Source organism: Podarcis muralis, chromosome 2, assembly GCF_964188315.1.
Source record: "Podarcis muralis chromosome 2, rPodMur119.hap1.1, whole genome shotgun sequence".
In the NCBI taxonomy this organism is placed as follows: domain Eukaryota; kingdom Metazoa; phylum Chordata; class Lepidosauria; order Squamata; family Lacertidae; genus Podarcis; species Podarcis muralis.
Window position 1 is genome coordinate 116,989,040 of NC_135656.1, and position 27,234 is coordinate 117,016,273.

Below are 27,234 nucleotides of genomic sequence, written 5' to 3' on the forward strand. Positions count from 1 at the left end.
TCTAGGACAAATATTTGCTGGAAATGCAGGGAGGCTGAAGGTACATAGATCCACATGTAGTGGAACTGTAATAAGAGTAGGCAGTTCTGGGAAATGACCTGCAATTGACTTAAGAAAATGCTCAAATACTCTCTTCCTAAGAAACCAGAGGCCTTCCTGCTAGGAATTCTGGGAAATGGAATTCCAAAAAAGTATAAGAGAGTACTTATGTACGCCACAGTGGCTGCCAGAATTCTGGTTGCGAAAGGATGGAAGGGAGAGGATACCCCAACCAAATCGGATCAGATTGGCAAAATAAATTAAGAATGTCCTGAATGAGCGAGACTATCAGTGAGGTTATGAGATATCTCAGATTAAAAAATTTACTAGAGAATGGGATATTTGTAAAGTCTATGTTAAAGCACACTGCAGGAGAGAACAGCTGGTGGTAAACTATCAGAAAACCAAAGTCATGGTTTTCGCAAGGAAACATAGATCACATAGCTGGAGCATGGACAATCACCCAACTGAGCAGGTTAAAGCCTTTAAATACCTGGGCATAGTCTTCCAGTCATCGGGGTCATGGGACGTACAACAAAAATGTGTTAAAGAAAAAACAGCCCAAAGTGCTAAGATGCTGTCCCTTTTTTTCCATCCGAAGGGCGGCCAATACATCCCAGCAGCCCTAGAAGTTTTTCAAGCCAAATCTTTGGCGCAGATACTCTACGGAGCCCAAATTTGGACAGGTAATGATTGTAGCATTCTTGAAACTGTCCAATCCAAATTTTTAAGGCAGATTTTTTCTGTACCACCCTGTGTCCCGAATGCAGCATTAGGACTGGAGGCAAGTCTTCCCTCTGTAGAAGCTCAGTCCTGGCAAAGAGTTCTTAATTATTGGCTCCGTCTAAATCTAAATCCACCCGGTCTACTGCCCTTAGTGACACAAGACCCCCATAAAAATGCATGGTTTAAAATTGTTCACCAAAAACTCCTCTCCTGTGGACTCCACGCACATCAGCGTCTCATGACGGGCTTTATTAAAGCCAATAGCCTAATTGGACAGCGTCTGAAGGACTTAGAGCAACAGAACAATAAGAAACTGTCCTTGGTATGCCTTCCCCCCCCCTCTCAGTTTGACTCCCTGGCACCATATTTGTATAAATTAACCATCCCAAAATACAGACTTGCCTTCACACTGGCCAGATTGGATGTGACACCCTCTGCTGTACTTGAGGACAGATACCAAGAGATTCCAACTGAGAAACGACTCTGTCCCTGTGGAGATGGCAATCTGGAAACAGTGGCTCATGTTCTCCTGTCCTGTCCCCTTTATAAAGATCTGAGGAATGAGATCATAACCCCACTCTTACTTACCATCTCAGGCCGCCCATCTGCGGCCACATTGTTCGTTCTGTTGTCAGATCAAAATGATCAGAAAACAGCAAAGGTTGCTAGGTTTATCGAGGGTGCAAGGAGATTAAGGGCGACTATCTGAACGATAATCTTGGTCATTTGATTGCCCTTTTTACCCATTGCTGTCTTTTTTATTGTACATATTCCTTGTTTTATGTTGCTATGGCCATTGGCTAATGCGAATAACGTTTATCTGTCTATCTATCTATGTTAAAGAATATTGTCAGATGATAAATCGGTTGGCAAGTTTTGACTGAGCTTCTGTGCCTTAAGAAGGACAATTTTACAAAATCTAATGTAAGTTAAATAACAAGGAGAAACAAAGTCAATGTGCAGTTCTAAAGAATTTAATTTGAGAACATAATGGGAAGATCGGATGTCAAGTTTAATTACAAAATAGTGTACAAACAAGTATCAAACAATGAATGTTTGAAACTGTTTATTTCTATTTTGTTTATAACATTTACTGAAAATTTTTGTTGTACGGTTTTGAAACCAATAAAGCATTTTTTTAAAAATTGTGAATCTAAGTGTGGCCTCATTGGGGGGTAGTATTTCAATATGAGCAGGAAAATGAGAATACCCCTAACATTTTTAAAGAAAAAAAGCACTGGGCATAATGATCCCTGATTGACTGCATTTTGACTCCCAAGCTGGAAAGGATTCCTCCTTGATCTTCAGCTGCAGCCCTTTTAACCTCACTTTCCTGGACGTTGCCTTCTTCTTTGGCGATCACTCGTAGCCGGGTAAGATTGTCTTCCATGAACACGGGCCGTAGCAGCGAGTCCATGGAAGGAAGCCCCCGTTGAGTGAATTGGGACTTAAGAGAGACGCGGTTGGCAGGATTGCAGCCGTTGTCATTTTGCACTTCAGAGAAGCCTCACCGACCATCCCTCTGTCCTAGACTGGAAGAAGGGGGACAAGATGGAGGGCAGACCGAACCTCCTGTGCCCTTCTGAGGGTTGAGAGGAAATCGGAGAGGCTGCAACATGGCACCCAGCTGGTCTCTGCGAGAACAGCATGGGGGACTAGATGGACCGCTGGCCTGATCCAGCCCAGCTCTTCTTAGGTCATTCTGGCTTATTTAAACATATTCTGCCACATCCTTCCTTTAAAGAGCTTTTGATTGCCTACATTGGACTTCATCACAACAGACCTGGGAGGTAGGCTAAGTTGAGAAAGGCTGGCTGCCTAAGATTCTTTTCGTTGCAGAATGCGATGGTGATTTCTGGTGTTTTCCAACAGCCCATGAATGTTCTATAATAGTAATAATAATAATATATTATTTATACCCTGCCCATCTGGCTGGGTTTCCCCAGCCACTCTGGGCGGCTTCCAATCAAATGTTAAAAACAATACAGCATTAAATATTAAAAACCTCCCTAAACAGGGCTGCCTTTTAAAGAGAAGATAGCTGCTTATTTCCTTCACATCTGAAGGGAGGGTGTTCCACAGGGTGGGTGCCACTACCGAGAAGGCCCTCTGTCTGGTTCCCTGTAACCTCACTTCTCGCAATGAGGGAACCGCCAGAAGGCCCTAGGCGCTGGACCTCATTGTCTGAGCTGAACGATGGGGGTGGAGACACTCCTTCAGGTATACAGGACCAAGGCCGTCTATATCATTACCTGCACAGGTGAGGCCACACCCACCTCTAGTCACATGTAGAGTAAGTCTGTCCCAGCCCAGAGGGAACAGGAAGTCTACCTGCTGGCTGGACAAACATCCCTCCCCATGTGCAAACATGTTCACTCTAGGAATGTTGTACTTGACTGCTCGTGTGTTTCACATCCCACAGCTTAGGGCTTTAAAGGTCAGCACCAACACTTTGAATTGTCCTCGGAAACGTACTGGGAGCCAATGCAGATCTCTCAAGACCGGTGTTATGTGGTTCCGGTGGCCACTCCCAGTCACCAGTCTAGCTGCCACATTCTGGATTAATTGTAGTTACCAGGTCACCTGCAAAGAAAGGTAGCCCCACGTAGAGCGCATTGCAGCAGTCCAAGCAGGAGATAACCAGAGCAGGCACCACTCTGGCGAGACAGTCCACGGGCAGGTAGGGTCTCAGCCTGCGTACCAGGTGGAGCTTGTAAACAGATGCCCTGGACACTGTAGCAGGAAACCCCCTCCTCATTACACTGTAATGCACAAACACCACACACACACCTCCCACCTTCCCCGAGCCTGAAGATGCCCCTCTAGAGGGGCATCCCCTGAAAGCCTTCCGTAAATAAGGAAGCGCTAACTTGACAGCTCCGCGTGGAACCCCTTTATTTTCATATATTTTCCTTGAGTAGACCGTAAAACTCTACCTCACCCTATTCCTTTATTGGGTTGACCAATTCTCTGAACTTGGGGTCAATCGGCTGCCGCTTCAGCCAATCAGCGCTACTGAACAGCGCCCCTTGTGGCGACCACGCAGGTACTGCAGGCAGCAGGCGTCCACTTCTCTATCTTTGACAGCTCTCAAATACAAAGTTTCCGAGTTTAATTGACCGTGACTGATCTAATCAAAATGTTGAAACCTGCTTCCGGGAAAGTGAAAGTGCTTTGAACTTCTAGGACAGTTTCTTCATAAATTCACTATAAATCAGCCGTACATCGGATTTTCACCAGACCACTTTTATTCTGCTTCATATTACAAGGACTATCAAAGGGGGGGTGGCTTGATGCCAGTCGGCCATAATCCCTTGAGCGAGGGGGCACGTACTCTACAGCCCTTCCCAGTTGGCATGGCAACCTTGATAGTCATCTTGATAGCTTCAGACAGAAGACTATCAAGAACACAACGAACTGCATACACAAATGGATTCAGCACGGACTATGACAAAGAGACAGTGATCGGATTCCCCTCAGGGGGCAGGAAACAGCGCCTATGCTTTTGTCTTCTGGAAATGACTCATGGGGAGGGGGAGAAGGGGCTCCGGCCAGGTGCCATGATACTCAAATTACCTGTGCAACCCCTCCCCTGACTCCTCCTGTTTTTAATGTGGTCATGATGTAGTTATGATGTATTTCTAGGGGTGTAACTCAGGGGATTAGAAGCTAATAAAAGTTGGGGTTTTCCTTTGTTCGGGGCTTCCATTTTGCTTCACCTGGTGGGCGGTGGGAGTCCTGTCGCGACAGTCTTTCTTTAATAAAGACCAGGCCTACAGGCTGCTGATTTGCTCCAAGTTACTCTGGTCGGTGTCTTTGCTTTTACCCAAGGGAGCCCTCGGATTTTCCATTAACAACACAGAATTAACCTGCGCCTCCATGGACAGCTGTGAGTCCAAAATGACTCCCAGGCTGCGCACCTGGTCCTTCAGGGGCACAGTTACCCTGCTGGGTTGTTGTTTTTCTAAAGCACCCTCCCACGACCCCAAAATCTCAGCCTGCCTGGGACTCAGGGCCAAAGCCTGAAACTAAATCTCCCAGAAGCCTTTGCGTCTGAGAAGGAAAGGAGCCCAGGAGTGGGGAGTCCCACAAGGCGAAGGGGCTTTTGCTTTTTTCTCTTGCCAGTCCCCGAGATCAGGGGCTTTTGCGGGGCAAGAGGCAGAAGGAGCTTTTTTTTGCTAGGCTTTGGAGGAGAAAGGCTCTTTCGCAGGAGGGGAGGCGACTTGAGCGTTGCTTCCAGACGGGGGAAATGCTGGACTAAGGAAGGAAGATCTGCAGACTAAGGGAGATCCGCGGCTGCCAGGAGCTTGCTAGGTCCCTCCTGGAGACTTGAGCTCCAGACACGGATCTTTCCGGGTCTTGTGCATCTGAGCCCTTTCCTGCATGCAAAGGACGAGGCTTGGGAGATCTTCATGGAGAAGCCCCCGCGAGTAGGAGATCCTTCCCTTCCCTCAATCGGACCAACGTTGATGTTCACCGGCAGAACTCGAACGAGGGATTTAGAGAGCTGCCGCCGCTGAGCTCTTATATAGAGGCTTTTAAACACGATCTAATAGCAGGTGGGCTCTTTAAGTTCTGTTGCCATTCTCCCTCATCTATGTGGTTGGCGCAGAGCAAAGTTACTCTCTCTTTTCCTAGCGGTGAGCCAAAGTCTATATCTAATTGCCAGTTCCATGGCTTGGTCAAGACAGGCCAGTCCACTAGTTGACTCCTTATCAGGCCAGCTGTCTAGACCTCTGCTTCATGCCATGTTCTCATTATATAGATAAATTCATGGGAAAGCCCTCTGTGATGGCCTGGTAATCCAATTCAGAGGCTGAACCGGAGGAATCCCAGCCTGCACAGGAGTCCCCGCCACCAGGGCCGGCTGAGCTGGGGCAGGGCCTTGATTCTGAAGCGCTTGCACCTGTGCCGGATCCTCAGGAGCAGGCACCAGGTGAATCCACTCTGGCTCCGGAGGTGGTTGAGGACTCAGTGCCTACAGGTGAGTCTCCCCCCGGGCCCAGTAACCCTTCAGCCTCCCCTGAACTGCAGAGGCTCAGGGCAGAGAGGCGGAGGGAACTGGTTTCTCCCAGGAGGAGTGCTCGCCTTAAGGCCAGGAGAGGCGGGTCTCCTGGGGGCTGGGACCGCCCCTGGCCTCAGAGAAGATAAAAGGCCAGTCAGCCCGGTCCCAGGTTGCGGGAGCAACGTTGTTGAAGAGCTGTTTCGGCCAGCATCCAGTCCTGTTCCCCCAGAGTTCCTGTCCTTGCCCGGCTTCTCGCTGTGCACCCCGCTCTCCCTTGGAGGACTGTCTGCTGACCCTCAACTCAGGTCCTGGACCTCGCCCCACGGTAACCTCCCCCCTGGACCACCACACCCTCGTTATATGTACAGATAGAGTTAAAAGGATTTAGAGCTAAAATTACATCGAGATCAGGAGACACCACCTTCTAAAAATATCTGGCATTACACATACTCAAAGCGTTGGTGTGGTTTCTCTCCTGTGTGGACTCCCTGATGCAGCACCTGCCTGCGTCTTCCAGGCCAAACATTTCCCACACTCAAAACATTAATGGGTTTCCCATTTTTGTGGATTCTCTGGTGCCTTTGAAGGTCCAAATGAGCAGCAAATCATTTCCCACACTCCAAACACTTGCATTGTATTTCCTTCGTGGAGTCTCCAGTGTTGATAAAAGATTCATTTCTTTACAAAGTATTCCCCGCACTCCCAACATTTATATGCTTTCTATTCCATATGGAGTATCTGGTGTTTTCGAAGGTTCCCACTCTGTGAAAACCATTTCCCACACTCTACACATTGGTAAGGCCTCTCTCCTGTGTGGACTTTCTGGTGTTTGCGAACATATGATGACTGAGAAAAACATTTCCCACACTCCATGCATTTGTAGGGTTTTTCTCCTGTGTGGGTTCTCTGGTGTTTCAAAAGATTCCCTTTCTGACGAAAACATTTCCCACACTCCAAGCACTTGTAAGGTTCCTCTCCTGTGTGGATCATTTGATGCATGATAAGCTCTGATTTTCTTGCAAAGTATTTCTCACACTTCAAGCATTTATAGTTTCTCTCCTGTGTGGATCTTCTGATGGGTCACAAGGGTGTCTCTCCTTGAAAAACATTTCCCACACTCCAAACATTTGTGGGGTTTCTCTCCTGTGTGGATCCTCTGGTGCCCCCTAAGGCTTTGTGCTAAAGTAAATGACATTCCACAGTCTAAACATTTATATGGCTTTTCTCCTGTGTGGACTCTCTTATGAGAAATAAGATGTGATGAAGTGGAAAAACATTTCCCACACTCTCCACATTCATATGGTCTCACTCCTGTGTGGATTCTCTGGTGTACATGAAGGTGTGATTTGTTGGCAAAACATTTTTCACACTCCACGCATTTGTAGGGTTTCTCCCCAGTGTGGATTTTTTCATGCTGCTTGAGGTGTTGTTTCTGGGAAAAGCATTTTTCACACTCCATGCATTTGTAGGGTTTCTCTCCCGTATGGATTCTCTGGTGGATTGCAAGTTGTGATGGTACAAGAAAACTTTTCCCACACTCCGCACATTTATGAGGCCTCTCCCCGGTGTGCACAGTCTGATGGTTCAGAAGTTCAGCTTTCTCATGAAAAGATTTGCCACACTCTCTACATTCATAGGGTTTGTCTCCTGTGTGGATTCTCTGGTGTCGCCTGAGACTTCCATTTGTGGGGAAACATTTGCCACACTCCAGACACTTATGGGGCCTTTCTCCTGTGTGGGTTTTCTGATGGATTACAAGGCCGGAACGGGAAGTAAACTTTCTTCCGCATTCAAAGCATTTATACCGTTTCTCCCCTGTGTGAACCAACCGATGGCTCCAAAGCTGTGCGTTTTGAGGAAAACATTTCCCACACTCCCAGCATTCATAGGGCTTCTCTCCTGTGTGGAGTCTCTGATGGATCACAAGGACTGACTTGTGAGCAAATGATTTCCCACACTCTGGACATTCATAGGGTTTTTCTCCAGTGTGGGTTCGCTGATGGGAAACAAGTTTTGACCTAACAGAAAAGCATAACCCACACACACTGCATTTGTGGGGCTTCTCTCCTGTGTGGACTTTATGGTGTCCATGAAGCTGTGATCTCTTGGGGAACCCGATCCTACTCTCGCCATATTTGTGGGGTTTCTCTCCTGTGTGGCCTCTTTCATGTTTCACAAAATCTGAGAGTTGGGGAAAACCCTCCCCACACTCCAAGCAGCGATATGACTTATCTCCTCCTGCATGGACGTTCCGGTGGATCAGAACGATGGGCTGATGAGCAAGAACCTTCCTGAACTCCAAAGACACAGGGGTTTCCAAAGGGCTCACAAGCTCTGAACTCTGACCAAAACATTCCCCACGCTCAGAGCTTTCCTGGATCTTCTCCCCTGTGTGGATTCTCTGGTGTCTAGCAAGAGCCAATCTGAAGGCAAAGCATTGGCCACACTCTGGGCAGAAGTGTTTCCTCCTCAAGTTTCCTGCTGAGAGAGTGAAGAAAGCGGAATTGGGTTTTGAGGATGGCAGAGAAGTAGCTTCAGAATCCAGACTGAAATCATTGGATCAGATGATGCGTGAGAGACGGAGGTTGTACCACTTCTCCCCCTCCCCCCCCAACACCCACTGCATAAGGTATAACCAGTGAAAGAGCCTTTTAAAATGAAGTAACAGAGAACATTTTTCTTGCCAATTCTCAGCAAGGGAGGGGAAACTCTGAACGGACTCAGCATCCCGCCCAAACCGCCTCACCTGAGCTGGTGTCCAAAATGGCAGCCCCTGATTCATCTGAGATCTGATATTGTGGCGTCCTGGGCTCTTCCGCTTGCTCTGCGCTGGGGACGAGGCTCGACTTGGGATGCGGCAGTGCTACGCGGGAAAGAAGGGAGAAGGAGGAAGAAGAGGAGAAAGAAGAAGTGAGGAAGCTTTCGGCCTTATGGTCCAAACTATCCCCAACGACCGCTCATCAAGAATCCATAACTAAACAATACCTTGGGTTAGGGGGCTGGGTGTTTGCGGGGGGCAGGGTGGTCTTGCTCTGTGCTGGAAGGAGAAGGGAGGACGGCTGAAGATGGCTGCAGGGTGGGGGGTCAGGACTGCACTGCCAGGACCCCCGGAAGGGGACTTGGTTGGCACTTCTGGAGTATTGCTGTTACGCTGGTGGGAGTCCCTCACATGCCAGCAAACCCATTTTGCACAGCTAGAGTGCAGCGCAGTGGTTAAAGTGCCCGACCTGGGAGGCTAATACTTTTTGATTTGAACCCCACCCATCTGACGGGGTCACCCCACCCACTCTGGGCAGCTTCCAGCACATATAAAAACATAATCAAATGTCCGACATTAAAAACTTCCTGATACAGGGCTCCTAAAGGTTATATAGTTATTTATTTCCTTGATATATGAAGGGAGGGTGTTTCACAGGAGGGCGCCACTACAAAGAAGGCCCCTGCCTGGTTCCCTATCGCTTCACTTCTCACGTTGAGGGAACCGGCAGAAGCCCCTCAGAGCTGGACCTCAGTGTCCTGGCTAAATGATGGGATGTAGATGCTCCTTAGGTATATGGGGCCCAGGCCGTTTAGGGCTTCTTGTGGGAATTCAATGAGGGGGAGACCCGTGTGCCCCACATTGCGCTCCTTGGATTGGAAAGGTTGGGATTAAAATGGATGGCATTAAGAATAAAGTACATTTGCAGCTCTTGTGGAACAAATCTGCTTCCCACCCACCCCTCCACCCCAAAAGAAGAGTGACAAGAAAATGTCCCGGAAGGACTGCTTCAGACTCAAGGAAGGAGGCTCCTTACCCAGAGAGGCCACGTCCCCCTCATTCTCCAGCATGGCCTCCCTTGCTCTTCGGCCAGCGTCCAGCAGGGAGGGCCCTTTCGACCCTGGAGAAATAAACAGACATATCCTCAAAGGTTAGCGGTCTCTGTAATGACAAAACACCCTCAGCAAAAACTGCAGCACCTCAGGAACGCCTTTGGTGGCAAGTGAGGAGAGAATCTCGGTCTTCCCCATAGATCGTTCCAACTACATTCTATTATTATTATTATTATTATTATTGTTGTTGTTGTTGTTGTTGTTGTTGTTGTGTTACCAAAAAAATACATAAGTTGTCTCCGTTTTCAAATCATAAAAGTCTTGTCTTTGGATCCTTTATATTCAATGTTTAAACACTCCCCACGTTCCTACCGGGGCTGGAAAGGGGTTAGTTTAACCTCTGGTTTGCTAGGGAAACCGAATTACTGCGCCACAAAATGATGCAAGTCTAAAAAGTGTGGGAGTTGTTACCGGAAAAATCTGAGGGCTCCCTTGGACAAAACAAAGACACCAACCAGAGCAAATTTGGAAGCAAATCAGCAGCCTGTAGGCCTGGTCTTTATTGAAGAAAAGACTGTCACGACAGGACTCCCACCGCCCACCAGGTGAAGCAAGATGGAAGCCCGGAACAAAGGGAGACCCCAACTTTTATTAATTGCTAATCCCCTTAGCTACACCCCCAGAATTACATCATATTTACATCATGATTATATTAAAAACAGGAGGAGTTAGGGGAGGGACCGGGCAGGTAACTCGAGTAGCTCAACACCTGGTCAGTGTCCGTCTCCCCCCTCCCTGTGAGTCATTTTGTAAGAGAAAAGAAAAGGCGCAGCTTCCTGCCCCCTGAGGGGAATCCGGTCACAGTCCCTTTGTCTTGGTGGAGGCGGAATACACTATCATATGCAGTCCATTGTGTCCTTGGCAGTTTGCTGTCTGAGCCCATCAAGCGGGCTATCAGAGCTGTTGTGTCAACTGGGAAGGGCTGCGGAGTACGTGCCTGCTCGGCCGAGGGATTATGGCCGACTGGTATCAGGCCACCCCCCTTTGATAGTCCTTGTAATGTGGGGCAGAATAAAAGTGGTCCGGTGAAGATCCGATGTACGGTTGATTTATGGCGAATTTATGAAGAATACTGTCCTCGAAGTTCAAAGCACTTTCACTTTTCCGGAAACGGGTTGCAACATTTTGATTAAATCAGTCACGGTCAATTGAACTCGGAAACTTTGTATCTGAGAGCTGTCAAAGACAGTGAAGCGGGCGCCTGTTGCCTGCAGTACCTGCGTGGCGGCCACAAGAGGCGCTGTTCGGCAACGCTGATTGGCTGAAACGGCAGCCGATTGACCCGGAGTTCGGGCGGCCGGTCTACCCATAATAAAGATAGGGCGAGGTGGAGCGTTGCAGGAAAATACATGAAAATAAAAGGGTTCTACGCGGAGTTAGCGCTTCCTTATTTACGGAAGGCTTTAATTGGGGGGGGGGGGTGATGCCCCTCTAGAAGGGGCATCTCCAGGCTCGGGGGTGGGGTGGTGTGTGTGTGTGTGTGGTGCTTGTGCATTACGATATAATGAAGGGGGGGGGGTTCTACTACAGAGTGAAGGAGGATAGCAGACTTTCATTCTTTTACATTCTTTTTTAATAAAAAAAGATAAAGGACCCCTGGATGGTTAAGTCCAGAATGGATATAATATAAGTAAGGTTGCAGCTTCGTAAGGGAATAGAAAAACACCATGGCAGGGTGGATGGGAAGTCCACGGATATGAGAGAGTAGTTATAACTGTATTTTAAAAGAATATGCAATATTTGAAAATTAAATAATTCAAAAAAATATAAAAAAGAGACTGGAGAGCAGCCTGAGCTCATTTGACAGAGCAGATACCCCCAAGTCCAATTCGTGATCTATCTAAGAGAGGCTGGGAAAAGACCCCCGTCTAATACCAAGAAGCACTGCTAGTCCAGAGTGGCAAGGTGTTGTAGTGGTTAGAGTTCTGTGATGGGGGTTCAAATCCCCACCTGGCCATGAAGCCCACTGGGTGATCTTGGGCCGGTCACCGTCTCTCAGTCTGGTCTCCCTCACAGGGTTGTTGTGGGGAAGAAATGGGGAGATGGGGAGCATGCAAACTACCTTGAGCTCCTGGCAGGATCGGTGGGGTATGAACGCAAGGAAGTAAAATACACACAACCCATGGGATACATCCCAGCCCCACAGAATCCAGAGGTCTATTTACATGCACACACAACTCCAGCCAAGCAGGTCAGAGGAATAATCGATGGCATATTCCAGCCAGGCAAAAGCACCCGACTTAGAGCAGGGCTGAAGCACCCAAGGGAGATGGGGCTGGCATGGGGGGGGATGAGGAGTCCAGCTAGACCCCCGTTTGGCCCCAGGATCTGAGATTTCCACAGCCCCCATCCCCAGGATATACAGGACATTTGGGAACACTTTAAAATATTCAGGGGGGGGGGGTACGCCAATTGCAAACTTTTTTCTTTCTTAAAAAGGGGATTATAATGTTATCTGATTTTTCTTAATGTCCAGATTTTTTAAATTAAAAATATGCACAATCTACCACCAAGCTTTCATTTCATTTCATTTTTTGTCAGTTATTTTTATAGGCTTTATACAAATTAATACCATTTGGCACTCCATTCTTGGCGCATATTTATCATCTACTATTACTACGTTACATATTCATATTTATCTCTGGTTACAGATAGGTAGCCGTGTTGGTCTGCCATAGTCAAAACAAAAAATTTTTTTCCTTCCAGTAGCACCTTAAAGACCAACTAAGTTAGTTCTTGGTATGAGCTTTCGTGTGCATGCACACTTTTTCAGATACACAGAAATTGAGTGTATTTGAAATTCAGTGTATCTGAAGAAGTGTGCATGCACACGAAAGCTCATACCAAGAACTAACTTAGTTGGTCTTTAAGGTGCTACTGGAAGGAAATTTTTTTTTTAATATTTATCTCTGGTTACCATTGCCTTTTACATAATTTTACATTTTATCATTTCATTTCAAAGCTTTCCATGAGGAATAAACAAGTGAAAGAGATCCCTTCTTCTGCTCTCGAGAATCCCCCATTCCTCCTCTTTCACCCCGATGCAACGTGCAAACCTATCCGTGCAATGGGAAAAGCCAAAATGGCTCATCTTTCCCGCCGCCCTTTCCTGCCCCGCCCCCTCACCGGCATTCACGTGTTGCAGGGTTCAGACGGTGCCCTCTCACCCGTGTAGAGCTGCTTGCGAAGGGCGCCTCTGCCAGCAAAGACTCCTTCCTGCTCCCACCTTCAGCCTCCCCTGCAAAACCTCTTTGCACCCCAGAGATCGCGATGGCCGGACGCCTCCTGCAAAAGCCCCACACAAATGGGGGCTGGCCAGAGGAAACAGGCACCTCTTGAGACCTCCTGCCCCTTCGCTTCTTCCCTTTTCCCAGACACAAAGGATGCTGGGATTTGTAGTCTGTTCCCCCTATGAGGGGGGAAAAATAGTGCCTTTGGGGCGTCTCTGGGGAAGGGTCTCCTTTATTTTTATTTTCCCTTTCTATTTACTCACCTACTGGCACACCTCTCTGCACCGCCTAACACGTGCCAGTGGTGCCCGGCAAAAAGAATGAGAAGATGAAACCAACTTGCACATCAACATGGTGGGATTCTAGACTTGGAAGGGACCCCGAGGGTCATCCAGTCTGACCCCGGACAACGCAGGAGTCTTTTACCTTACGTGGGACTCGAACCCGTGACCCTAAGATTAAGAGTCCCCATTTAACCAAAAGTACTGATCAGGGAGCGACCTGGGGCTGCTGGCGGCCTCTCAAGCTGCCCCACCTCACAGGGTTGTTGTGATGGTGGCTGTGGAAGCGGAGAGCAGCCGAGGCCGCCCTGAGCCCCTTGGGGAGAGATGGAGCTGGGCTGGTGCAGGGGGGTCCTGCCTTCCGGCTAAGGCTCACCCAACAAAGGACAGAAATAAGAGTAGCTGGCCAAACGCTGCTTTCTCTACAATCCCCTCAGTTGGCAAGAGGCGAAAGAGGGAGGTGCTGGGCAGCCTCACTCACTTCCAGTGTAAAACTGCCTTAAGCCCCATCAAGGTTGTCAGGAGGAGAATTTCAAAGCCGAAGAGATCTTATTCGTTTATTTGTTTCCTGAAAGTTGTCCTCCACTGGACCGTTCAAGAAACAAACGAACCTCAAAGCAGAATGGTAAAAATATCAGTAAAAGGAAGACCATCAGCAAAATGGAAAATGTACATTTACGTTATGATGCTTTGAAATTCAAACTTCAACGTACTTAGTATGTTAGTAGTCTTACTCTTTAGCTTTTTCTGCCCTTCCTTTAATTTTTTGTTTTGTTTTTCTTACTTATCTTGCATAAAGTGAGATTGCATCAGGCTGAATTCACTGAGAGTATTTTTCTGACTTGGAGTTTTTTGTATGCACTCCTTTGATTTTCAATAAATGAAATTTTTTTAAGGGGGGAGGAAGTGGGATTTTTCACATTCCAAGGATTTTTGGGAGGCTTTTTGTCATCCATGATAAAAAAAAGTGTTATGTTTCAGTGGGGAGGAGTGAAGGGAATATTTTGCTCATGGCTTAAAACATTTTTGAATTCTCCACCTCAATGTACTCTTTGGTGGCGAAGAAGGAACAGGAAGAAGTTTTTATTAATTTAAGCAAAGAGAAAGCAAATAAGCAGTCTAACTTTCTTAAAAAAACAATCTTTATTGAAAGTTGAAAAAGTACAAAAATTATATGTGCACTAAACATGGTGAGAAGTAAATAAGAGAGAGAGAAAAAGAAACAGAAACTGTGTAAGAGGGGGAAATAAAGGGGGGAGAGGTGGAAAAACCCCAAACAATATTTTACAAGATTGTTATTGTACTTCACCAGACCTTAACCTATTACAATATTTGTAAAAACGGATCCAAAATGTCATTGAACTTGTCCATGGCAAGTCTGCATTTATATGCAAGTCGTTTATATGTTGTGAGTTTGTATAACTTTCCAATCCAATCGTAGAAGGGAGCCGCATTTTTATTTTTCCAATTCATCAGTATCAGTCCTTTTGTTGCGGTCAGGGCATGGAGAGTCCACCCGTATACAGTGGTACCCCGCAAGACGAATGCCTCGCAAGATGAAAAACCCGCTAGACCAGGGGTCTGCAACCCGTGGCTCCGGAGCCGCATGTGGCTCTTTTACATCTTTGCCGCGGCTCCGGGGCGGATACTAGCGAGGGGAGGAGGCGCATTGTGCGCCCCGACACTCCCCACTGTGGCGGGCGCTGTACTGGCTGTGACGTCGCATGGGGGCGGTGCGTGCGTTAGTCACGCACCGTCCCGACGTCACCTTCCCGCCCGCAGCCAGATCGCGGCTTCGGAGATATATTTGTTTTAAATGTCGCAATGGTTTTGTGGCTCCCAGTTTTTTTTCCCTTCGGAAACGGGTCCAAGTGGCTCTTTTTGTCTTAAAGGTTGCAGACCCCTGCACTAGACGAAAGGGTTTTCCGTTTTTGAGTTGCTTCGCAAGATGAATTTCCCTATGGGCTTGCTTCGCAAGACGAAAACGGCTTGCGAGTCTTGCGATTTTTTTCCGCCCCCCCCCTTTTTCTAAGCCGCTAAGCCGCTAATAGCCTTTTAGCCGCTAAGCCTTTAATAGCCGCTAAGCCGCTAATAGCGCTAATCCGCTAATAGGGTTGCTTCGCAAGACGAAAAAACCGCTAGACGAAGAGACTTGCGGAACGGATTGTTTTCGTCTTGCGAGGCACCACTGTAGTCCTTTTGTAAGGTTCCATGTGCTGGGTATATAATTCAAGAGGATATTTTGCTCAGTAAATATAAGGTTGTTCCGTACAGTTCTGTTCATAGTTTCAGTTATAGGACAATGAAAAAACGTATGTTTTAGAGAAGCATTATCCCTAGTGCATCTTCAACAGTTAGATACCATAGCCCTTTTTAAAACAAAGGTAATGGGGTACAGTATATTCTAAATATTACTCTAGCAGTCTAACATCTATGTTCCATACTCAGTAATGAGGGACACTTAGGATACAAGATCAAAAAGATATTATGGAGATAACTGCAAAAGCGAAGTTCACGGTTCATCTCATTTGCAGCAGAGACCCCGGGAGCAGGGGATCCTTCCCTTCCCTCAATAGGGCCAACGTTGACGTTCACCGGCAGAACTCGAACGAGGGACTCGGAGAGCTGCTGTCGCTGAGCTCTTATATAGAGGCTTCCATGCATGATCTAATAGCAGGTGGGCTCTTTAAGTTCTGTTGCCATTCTCCCTCATCTCTGTGGTTGGCACAGAGCAAAGTTACTCTCTCTTTTCCTAGCGGTGAGCCAAAGTCTATATCTACCGTAATTGCCAGTTCCATGGCTTGGTCAAGACAGGTCTGTCCGCTAGTTCAGTGTTTCCCAACCTTTTTTGGGCAAAGGCACATTTGTTTCATGAAAAAAATCTCGAGGCACACCACCATGCCAGATGGGGAAAAGTCACTTTTTACTTATGAAAAAAAAAAAAAATAGTAACAGCATAGAAGGTAATGGTTATCTCTTTGATGTCTGATGGGAGGGCATTCCACAGGGCGGGCGCCACTACCGAGAAGGCCCTCTGCCTGGTTCCCTGTAACCTCACTTTTCACAGTGAGGGAATTGCCAGAAGGCCCTTGGCACTGGATCTCAGTGTCTGGGCTGAACGATGGTGGCGGAGACGCTACTTCAGGTATACTGGACCGAAACCGCTTAGGGCTTTAAAGGTCAGCACCAACACTTTGAATTGTGCTTGGAAAGGTACTGGGAGCCAATGTAGGTCTTTCAAGACTGTCGTTACGTGGTCTCGGCGGCAGGTAGCAGCGCTCACAGCTTACGGACTGCACCTTGTAACAGGTGTCTGGCCCAGCAGCCTAAGGCGGACAAGCCACTGAAACAGGCATTCAGAATCCATTCATTTCATAAAACCTGCAGGGCTCAATCTCTGTGTTTGTGTATGTGTGTGTGTGTGTTTCTGTTTTGCCCAAGGGTCTGGGGGTGGGAGAGAGCTCTTTAGCATGATGCTTTTAAAACAATTAAATTATCAACAAACAAACCTGATGATACGAATAGCAACGTCAGGTGCTGGGGGGGGGGGGAGAAGGGGGCCTACTCAGAAGTAAATACTGCGTCCAGGCGCAATTAGCGCTGATTTAAGGTGCACCAAGACTGCCTAAAAACCTCACCAAAGATATGCAACAAAGCGCTTCGTTGCAGAGGGGAGAGTTTGTGCACCGTGGAGGCTGGAGGGCTTCTATTCTACATGCGGGGGTTGGGGGGGGCGAGGAAAATGTGCTCCGTGGTGGGGCGGGGAAGGCAAAGTTGCAAAAGCGCCCTGCTCCTTCTTCCGCGGAGGGAAACGCTCCTGCGGAGGCGAGAGGCAGCGAGGAGGCGACGAGGTGAGGCTTTTGTGAGGTAGGGAGAGGAAAGACGGGGGAGGGAACCCAAGGAGGATTTGCACGAGAGGGAATGAAGGGGAAACGCGCCTCCCACGTGGAGCACTTTTCCCCGGGAAATGCACGGGGTGGGGGCGTGGCTGATCCGTGCTGCGCGCTCGCGTCGTGCGGCCCAAAGTGCTGCAGGATCGCCAATGCAAGACCCCCTTTTAAAACCTCCCCCTCCCCCAGCTCTGGAAAAAAAGGGGGAAGGGGATGGCGTCGGCGTCGGGGTGCGGAGGCTGCCCGTGCCCGGCCAGGCGTCGGTGGCGGTGTCAGCGCTGCTGCAGTGGCTGCTCCTCCTGCGAGCAGTGAGTGGAGCGCAGCCACAGCGGCGGCGGGGGGCGCACGCGCGCTAGGGCGCAAGGCTGGCGGTGGCGGCGGGAAGCCCGGCGGAGGAAGGAACTTGTCCCTTCCCTCTGGACTCGCGCCCCCCGCAGATGTTGCGCCCGGTGCGACTGGCACCCCTGGCACCCCCCACGCTACGCCACTACTCCCACGGCACACTAGGCAACGTCCGGCGGCACACTAGTGTGCCGCGGAACACCGGTTGGGAAACACTGCGCTAGTTGACGCCTTATCAGGCCAGATGTCTAGACCTCTGGTTGATGCCATGTTCTATTATATAGAAATATATAGAAATACTTTATTGTCACTGTACCACTTGTTTTCATTGAGATTAAACAAACCCCCTTCCCCCCAATCTCTCAGTTCTTGTTAAAAATATTATACAGATGAATTCATGGGGAAGCCCTTGTTATATGTACAGATAGAGTTAAAAGGATTTAAAGCTAAAATTACATCGAGATCAGGAGACACCTCCTTCTAAAAATATCCGGCATTACACATACTCAGAGCGTTGGTGTGGTTTCTCTCCTGTGTGGACTCCCTGATGCAGCCCCAGCCTGCCCCTTCCAGGCCAAACATTTCCCACACTCAAAACATTAAAGGGTTTCCCTTTTTTGTGGATTCTCTGGTGCCTTTGAAGGTCCGAATGAGCAACAAATCATTTCCCACACTCCAGACACTTGCAATTTATTTCCTTCGTGGAGTCTCCAGTGTTGATAAAAGATTCATTTCTTTACAAAGCATTCCCTGCACTCCCAACGTTTATTTGCTTTCTATTCCATATGGAGTCTCTGGTGTTTTCGAAGGTTCCCACTCTGTGAAAACCATTTCCCACACTCTACACATTGGTAAGGCCTCTCTCCTGTGCGGACTTTCTGGTGTGTGCGAACATGTGATGACCAAGAACATGTGATGAACATGTGATGACCAAGATTTCTGGGAGGCTTTTTGTCCTGCATGTTTCAGAGATGAGGAGTGAAGGGAATATTTCGTTCATGGCTTAAAACATTTTTAAATTCTCCACCTCAATGTACTCTTTTGTGAAAAAGAAGGAACAGGAAGAAGCTCTTATTAATTTAAGCAAAGAGAAGGCAAATAAGCAGCCTAACTTTTTTTTAAAAAAAATCTTTACTGAAAGTTGAAAAAGTACAAAATTATACGTGAAATAAACATGGTGAGATGTAAATAAGAGAGAGAAAAAGAGAATCAGAAACCGTGTAAGAGGGGGAAATAAAGTGGGGAGAGATGGAAACCCCAAACTGTATATTTTACAAGGTTGTTATTGTACTTCACCAGACCTTAACCCACGGGTGTCAAACACAAGGCCCGGGGGCCGAATCCAGCCCGCCAGACCTCGTCATGTGGCCCATGTAGCTGCCGCCGGCCGCCAGCCTTCACCTTTTATTCTCACTTTTTTTTTTGACACAAGAAAGCCGCCTCTTCAGCGCATGCGCGGTAGCCTACAAGCCAGAGAACGTCTGCCCTCTAGCGGCGCCGGCCGTTCTACACAGGAAACCTCCACTTTACATGCATTCAGGAAACCTCCACTTGTTTTTATATTGAGCGCATATTGAGTCCTATAGATACAACCGGCCCTTTGAGGGTGACCAAACTGCTGATGCGGCCCCCCATGAATTTCAGTTTGACACCCCTGCCTTAACCTATTACAGTATTTGTAAAAATGGATCCAAAATGTCATTGAACTTGTCCATGGCAAGTCTGCATTTGTATGCAAAGTCGTTTATATGTTGCGGGTTTGTCTAAGTCTCCAATCCAATCATAGAAGGGAGCCACATTTTCATTTTTACAATTCATCAGTATCAGTCCTTTTGCTGCGGTCGGGGAACGGAGAGTCCACTCGTATAGTCCTTTTGTAAGGTTCCATGTGCTGAGTATATAATTCAAAAGGATATTTTGCTCAGTAAATGCAAGGTTGTTCCATACCGTTCTGTTGATAGTTTCAGTTATAGGACAATGAAAAAACTTATGTTTTAGAGAAGCATTATCCCTAGTGCATCTCCAACAGTTAAGATACCTGAGACAGCCCTTTTTAAAACAAAGGTAATGGGGTCCAGTATATTCTAAATATGATTCTAGCAGTCTAACATCTATGTTCCATACTCACTAATGAGCGACACTTAAGATACAAGATCAAAAGGATATTATGGAGATAACTGCAAAAGCGAAGTTCATGGTTCATCTCATTTGCTGCAGACCCCGGGAGCAGGAGATCCTTCCCTTCCCTCAATAGAGCCAACGTTGATGTTCACCAGCAGAACTCGAACGAGGGACTCAGAGCTGCTGTCGCTGAGCCCTTATATAGAGGCTTCCAAGCATGATCTAATAGCAGGAAGGCTCGTTAAGTTCTGTTGCCATTCTCCCTTGTCTCCTCCGTTCGCACAGAGCAAAGTTACCCCCTCTGTTCAAAGCGGTGAGCCAAAATCAATGTCTAATTTCCAGTTCCATGGCTGGGTCAAGACAGGTCTGTCCGCTAGTTGACTCCTTATCAGGCCAGCTGTCTAGACCTCTGGTTGATGCCAAGTCCTCATCATACAATTAGATCTATGGAAAAGTCCTCATTATATGTACAGATAAATATATAAGGATTTAAAGCTACCATTATATTGAGATCAGGAGACACCGCTTTCTGAAATTATCTGGCAATACACATACTCAAAGTACATTTGTGGTTTCTCTCCTGTGAGGACTCCCTGATGCAGCACCTGCCTGCGTCTTCCAGGCAAAACATTTCCCACACTCAAAACATTAAAGGGTTTCCCTTTTTAGTGGATTCTCTGGTGCCTTTGAAGGTCCGAATGAGCAGCAAATCATTTCCCACACTCCAGACACTTACAATTTATTTCCTTCGTGGAGTCTCCAGTTTTGATAAGAGATTCATTTCTTTACAAAGCATATTCCACACTCCTAATGTCTGTCCGTCCTCCTTTTGGGATGGACACTCTGGTGTGCCACGAGGGCTGACCACTGATCAAAATATTCCCCACACTCCCAACATTTATATGCTCTTTATTCCACATGGAGTCTTTGAAGGTTTCCACCTTCAACATTTCCCCCACTCTACACATTGGGAAGCTCTCGTCCTGTGTGGACTTTCTGGTGTCTGTGAAGATATTGTGACTGAGAAAAACATTCCCCACACTCCAAGCACCTGTAAGGTTTCTCTCCTGTGTGGGTTCTCTGGTGAATCACAAGGCGTGGCTTCCGAGGAAATGATTTCTCACACTCCAAGCATTTATAGGGTTTCTCTCCTGTGTGGATCCTCTGGTGGATCACAAGGGGTGACTTCGAAGGAAATGATTTCTCACACTCCAAGCATTTATAGGGTTTCTCTCCTGTGTGGGTTCTCTGGTGGATCACAAGGCGTGGCTTCTGACGAAAACATTCCCCACACTCCAAGCATTTATAGGGTTTCTCTCCTGTGTGGATCCTCTGATGGGTCACAAGGGTGTCTCTCCTTGAAAAACATTTCCCACACTCCAAGCATCTGTGAGGTTTCTCTCCTGTGTGGATCCTCTGGTGCCCCCTAAGGCTTTGTGCTAAAGTAAATGACATTCCACAGTCTAAACATTTATGTGGCTTTCCTCCTGTGTGGACTCTTTTATGAGAAAAAAGATGTGATGAAGTGGGAAAACATTTCCCACACTCTCCACATTCATATGGTCTCACTCCTGTGTGGATTCTCTGGTGTGCATGAAGGTATGATTTGTTGGCAAAACATTTTTCACACTCCATGCATTTGTAGGGTTTCTGCCCAGTGTGGATTTTTTCGTGCTGCTTGAGGTGTTGTTTCTGGGAAAAGCATTTTTCACACTCCATGCATTTGTAGGGTTTCTCTCCCGTATGGGTTCTCCGGTGGATTACAAGTTCTGATGCTGAAAAACAGCTTTTCCCACACTCCGCACATTTATGAGGCCTCCCCCCGGTGTGCACAGTCTGATGCCTCAGAAGTTCAGCTTTCTCATGAAAACATTTGCCACACTCTCTACATTCATAGGGTTTCTCTCCTGTGTGGATTCTCTGGTGTCGCCTGAGACTTACATTTGTGGGGAAACATTTGCCACACTCCAGACACTTATGGGGCCTTTCTCCTGTGTGGGTTCTCTGATGGGTTACAAGGTTGGAACGGGAAGTAAACTTTCTTCCACATTCAAAGCATTTATACCGTTTCTCCCCTGTGTGAACCAACCGATGGCTCCAAAGTTGTGCATTTTGAGTAAAACATTTCCCACACTCCCAGCATTCATAGGGCTTCTCTCCTGTGTGGAGCCTCCGATGGATCACAAGGCCTGACTTGTGAGCAAATGATTTTCCACACTCTGGACATTCATAGGGTTTTTCTCCAGTGTGGGTTCGCTGATGGGTAACAAGTTCTGACCTAACAGAAAAGCATAACCCACACACACTGCATTTGTGCGGCTTCTCTCCTGTGTGGACTTTATGGGGTCCATGAAGCTGTGATCTCTTGGGGAACCCGATCCTACTCTCGGCATATTTGTGGGGTTTCTCTCCTGTGTGGCCTCTTTCATGTTTCACAAAATCTGAGAGTTGGGCAAAACCTTCCCCACACTCCAAGCAGCGATATGGCTTATCTCCTCCTGCATGGACGTTCCGGTGGATCAGAACGATGGGCTGATGAGCAAGAATCTTCCTGAACTCCAAAGACACAGGGGTTTCCGAATCGCTGGCAAGCTCTGAACTCTGACCAAAACATTCCCCACGCTCAGAGCTTTCCTGGATCTTCTCCCCTGTGTGGATTCTCTGGTGTCTAGCAAGAGCCAATCTGAAGGCAAAGCATTGGCCACACTCTGGGCAGAAGTGTTTCCTCCTCAAGTTTCCTGCTGAGAGAGGGAAGAAAGCGGAATTGGGGTTTGAGGATGGCAGAGAAGTAGCCAAAGGTTAGCAGACGTCCCCATTTCCCAGGGACAGTCCCTGGATTTACAAATCAGTCCCCTGGCAAAATCCAGCTATTTACTAGGAAGTTGAAAAGTGTCCCTGGATTCATTGAAACAAAATCTGGTAACCTTAAAATAGCCTCAGAATCCAAACTGAAGAAGAAGGAGGAGGAGGAAGATGGAAAGGCACACTCTCCCCCACTTCTTTCAGCTCTAGGTCCTTTTCGAGGCTCAAGAGAAATTCCACTTGTTCAGGTTTTCACCCAAATCCCTTCGAACAATGATGCCCTTAAAGGTGCTTCCTCTCAGTCCAGGGAGGAATCACCAGAATGGGTAGTGCCCACAGAAGATGTTTTAAAGAAAAAACAAAACCCAAATGTGCTCACAGAGCTAGAAAGCTTGGCAGTCGCCATCCTGGCATTTGCCTCTATGCTCTCCTTCCCCACTTTCTTCTTCCTCTCCTTGATCCTCCTAACTTCTGGGCCTGAGGGACTCAGCATAGGGCAGAGCTAGAGGAGGAACAGCAAAGATGGTGGAGGGAGGAGAGGGCAGAGGTGTAAAGGGGAAAGCGAAGTTTCTCTCCCTCTGGCATCGTGCAAAAAGGCAGAGGCCCCCCCCCCCCCCCCGAAGCTGAACTTTGGAAAATGCAGGACAGACCAAAGCAGGGATTGTGAGAAGGTCGAGATTCTAAGTTTTCATGTTCTTAAAAATAGTAAATTGAGGAGGAAGGACAGGGGTGGGGAAAGGAAAAACGGTGGCCAGGTCTGTGGGAGAAGCAACTTTAACACAACAGGATCCTTACCAACCCTATGAATGAAGTAACAGAGAAGATTTTTCTTGCCAATTCTCATCAAGGGAGGAGAAACTCTGAACGGACTCAGCATCCCACCCAAGCCGCCTCACCTGAGCTGGTGTCCAAAATGGCAGCTCCTGTTCCGTCTGAGATCTGATATTGTGGCCTCCTGGGCTCTTCCGCTTGCTCTGCGCTGGGGATGAGGTTCGTCTTGGGAAGCGGCAGTGCTATGTGGGAAAGAAGTGAGAAGAAGGAAGAAGAAGAAGAAGTGAGAAGAAGGAAGCGTGGAGGAAGCATTCGGTTTCATGGCCCAAACGATCCCCAGCGGCCGGTCATCCAAAGCTCTCTCAAACTTTTCTGAGGAAGAACCCATAACTAAACAGTACCTTGGCTTAGGGGGCTGCATGTTTGTGTGGGGCAAGGTGGCCCGTTGCTCTGTGCTGGAAACAGAAAGGAGGACGGCTGATTATGGCTGCAGGGTGGGGGGTCAGGACTGCACTGCCAGGACCCCAGGGAGGGGACTTGGTTGGCGCTTCCAGACTGTTGCTGTTACGCTGGTGGGAGTCCCTCACATGCCAGCAAACCCATTTTGCACAGCTAGAGTGCAGCGCAGTGGTTAAAGTGCCAGACTGGAACCTGGGAGACCAGGGTTCAAATCCCCCTCAGCCATGAAACTCATCAGGAAATATTGGTCCAGTCATTCCCTCTCAGGGCTAGCCTACCTCACAGAACTGTTTATTATTATTATTATTATTATTATTATTATTATTATTATTACAGTGGTACCTTGGGTTACATACACTTCAGGTTACAGACGCTTCAAGTTACAGACTCCGCTAACCCAGAAATAGTACCTCAGGTTAAGAACTTTGCTTCAGGATGAGAACAGAAATCGTGCAGCAGTGGCGCGGCGGCAGCGGGAGGCCCCATTAGCTAAAGTGATACCTCAGGTTAAGAACAGTTTCAGGTTAAGAACGGACCTCCAGAACAAATTAAGTTCTTAACCCGAGGTACCACTGTATTCTTATTCTTATTATTCCCTGCCCATCCAATATTTTTCATTTTGCACAGAATCCTACCTTACAGCCACACAACAGTCTGAGTTCTCCACACCTTTGCTAGATTACTAATAAGAATACTTTATTATTTGTACCCCACCCATCTGAATGGGTTGCCCCAGCCACTCTGGGCAGCTTCCAGCACATATAGTAACATAATAAAACATCTAACATTAAAAACTTCGTGATACAGGGCTGCCTTCAAAAGCTTATATAGTTTTTTTAATTCCTTGAAATCTGCTGGGAGGGTGTTTCACAGGGCGGGCGCCACTGCCGAGAAGGCCCTCTGCCTGGTTCCCTGTAACTTCACTATTTGCATTAAGGGAACCGCCAGAAGGCCCTTGGAGCTGGACCTCCAGGCAGAGTGATGGGGGTGGAGACACTCCTTCAGGTATACAAGGCTATTTGGGGCTTGTTGTGGGGATTAAATGGGGGGGGGGAGGCCCGTGTGCCCCACATTGCGCTCCTTGGAGGGGGGAAAGTCGGGATCAAAATGGATGGCGTTAAGAATAAAGTACTTTTGCAGCTCTGGTGCAACAAACCTGCTCCCCACCTACCCCTCCACCCCAAAAGAAGAGTGACAAGAAAATGTCCCGGAAGGACTGCTCCAGACTCGAGGAAGGAGGCTCCTTACCCAGAGAGGCCACGTCCACCTCATTCTCCAGCATGGCCTCCCTTGCTCTTCGTCCAACGTCCAGCAGGGAGGGCCCTTCCTCAAAGGTTAGCGGTCTCTGTAATGACAAAAATGCCCTCAGCAAGAACTGCAGCACCTCAGGAACGCCTTTGGTGGCAAGCGCAGAGTGGGAATCTGGGTCTTCCCCATAGATCAGGCATGGCCAAACTCGGCCCTCCAGATGTTTTCAGACTACAATTCCCATCATCCCTGATCACTGGTCCTGTTAGCTAGGGATGATAGGAGTTGTAGTCCCAAAACACCTGAAGGGCCACGTCTGGCCATGTCTGCCAAGGATGCTTGCAACTTCATTCTTTGGGTTGTTTTTATTATGATGATTATTCAAGATTTTCTTGGGTTACTAAAAAAGTGCATACATTGTACAGTGGTGCCTCGCAAGACGAAATTAATTCGTTCCGCAAGTTTTTTCTTCTTGCGAGTTTTTCGTCTTGCGAAGCACGGTTTCCCATAGGAATGCATTGAAAATCAATTAATGCGTTCCTAAGGAAACCGCTTGCCAGGCTGGCGGTGCGGAGAAGGGCTTTTCTCCCCACCGCAAGCCTTCAGGACAGGTACGGGAACAGAGGGGAAGGCGCGCAGCGCTTTCCCTCTGTTCCCGGGGCTTGCGTGGGAGGAGGGTTTTTCCTCCCCACCGCCAACAGTCAGAACAGCATTCTGAATGTTGGCGGTGGGAAGGCAAACCCTCCTCCCACCCCAAGTCTTCAGGAAAGCCATCCGAAGCCGGGCGGCGGGAGAACGCATTCCCGCCCCGCCGCCCGCCATCGGAGCTTCGTTCCGATGGCGGGCGGCGGGAGGAGGTCCGAGGACAGTGGGGAAGACACGCTGCGCTTCCCCGCTGTCCCGGAGATTTCCCTATGGGCTTTCGTCTTGCGAAGCAAGCCCATAGGGAAATTCGTTTTGTGAAGTGCCTCCAAAACGGAAAACCCTTTCGTCTAGCAGGTTTTCCGTATTGTGAGGCGTTCGTCTTGCAGGGTACCACTGTATCCGTTTTCAGATTGTAAAAGTCCTTTTTTCAGATCGCTTATATTCAATGCGAGACTTTAATGCTCTATACCGGAGCTTTCCAAACCGTGTGTCGCGACACGCTAGTATACAGCATTGATGCATCTATATCGTCTACTATTACTATGTTTCATATTGCTAGTTACCTCTGGTAATGTTCCATTTTACAAAATTTTACATTTTAGCGTTTCACTTCAAAGAGGAACGAGTGAGTTTTCTTCTGCTCTCGAGAAATCCCCCCTTCCTCCTCTTTCACCCCGATGCAACGTGCAAACTTATTCGTGCAATGGAAAAAGCCAAAATGGCTCATCTTTCCCGCCGCCCTTTCCTGCCCCGCCCCCTCACCGGCATTCACGTGTTGCAGGGTTCAGACGGTGCCCTCTCACCCGTGTAGAGCTGCTTCCGAAGGCCGCCTCTGCCAGCAAAGACTCCTTCCTGCTCCCACCTTCAGCCTCCACCGCGAAGCCTCTTTGCACCCCAGCGGGATCGGTGGCGGGTCCCCTCCTGCAAAAGACCCGCACAAAATGGAATGTCCTCGTGTCCTTCGCTCCTTCCCTTTTTCCAGACCCAAAGGATTCTGGGAGGTGTAGTCTTTTCCTCCCTGGGAAGACAAAATATGCCTTTGGGCTCTGGGAAAGGTTGCTCATGCCCCCTCCTTTCTATTTACTCGCTTACAATCCAGCCTCGCCTGAGCTCTGCTTTCTTCCAATTGAAGTGCAGTGTTTGAGGAAACCCAAATGCTTGTTTGCAGAGCTATTGCACTACCAACCTCAGTTTATGCTTGGGATGGCCTAGTCCTTCGCTTCTTCCCTTTTCCCAGACCCAAAGGATTCTGGGGGGTGTAGTTTGTTCCTCCCTGGGGCAAAAAAAGTGCCTTTGGGCTCTGGGGAAGGGTGCTCACTTATTTTTATTTTCCCTTTCTATTTACTCGCTTACTGGCACACCAGTAAAGCATTGGTGCCCTTCCAAAAGAATGAGAAAGAGAAGCAGACTTGTATGTCAACATGGTTGGATTCTAGACTTGGAAGGGACCCAGAGGTCATCCAGTCCAACCCCCGGCAATGCAGGTCTCTTGCCTCATGTGGGACTCGAACCCGTGGCCCCGAGATTAAGAGTCTCGTGCCCCCATCTAAACCAAAAGTACTGATCAGGGAGCAACCTGGGGCTGCTGGCGGCCTCTCAAGCTGCCCCACCTCACAGGGTTGTTGTGATGGAAGCTATGGAAGCGGAGAGCAGCAGAGGCCGCCCTGAGCCCCTTGGGGAAAAGGCGGGGTATTAAAAACGCAAAGAGGCAGCTGGGCTTGCGCTCCAGGTGGAAAGCCCTTCGAAGTCTCAGTTCGCAAGAGAGCAATCAGTTCAGGGCAAGAGGGAGATGGCAGGCAGCCTTG

At 48.1% G+C, this 27,234-nt stretch overlaps 1 protein-coding gene across 1 annotated transcript; it reads right to left on the reverse strand.

Moving 5' to 3' along the window:
- Window positions 1–3,986: 3,986 nt before the first annotated feature.
- Window positions 3,987–26,610, reverse strand: LOC114592196 (uncharacterized). Its single transcript, XM_077921216.1, is given in 7 exon segments — window positions 3,987–6,821; window positions 6,823–8,251; window positions 8,517–8,633; window positions 9,565–9,648; window positions 23,203–23,319; window positions 24,785–24,881; window positions 26,233–26,610. Coding segments are annotated over 7 exon segments (2,436 nt in total). The 5' UTR covers window positions 26,494–26,610; the 3' UTR covers window positions 3,987–6,490.
- Between the last annotated feature and the right edge of the window lie 624 nt (window positions 26,611–27,234).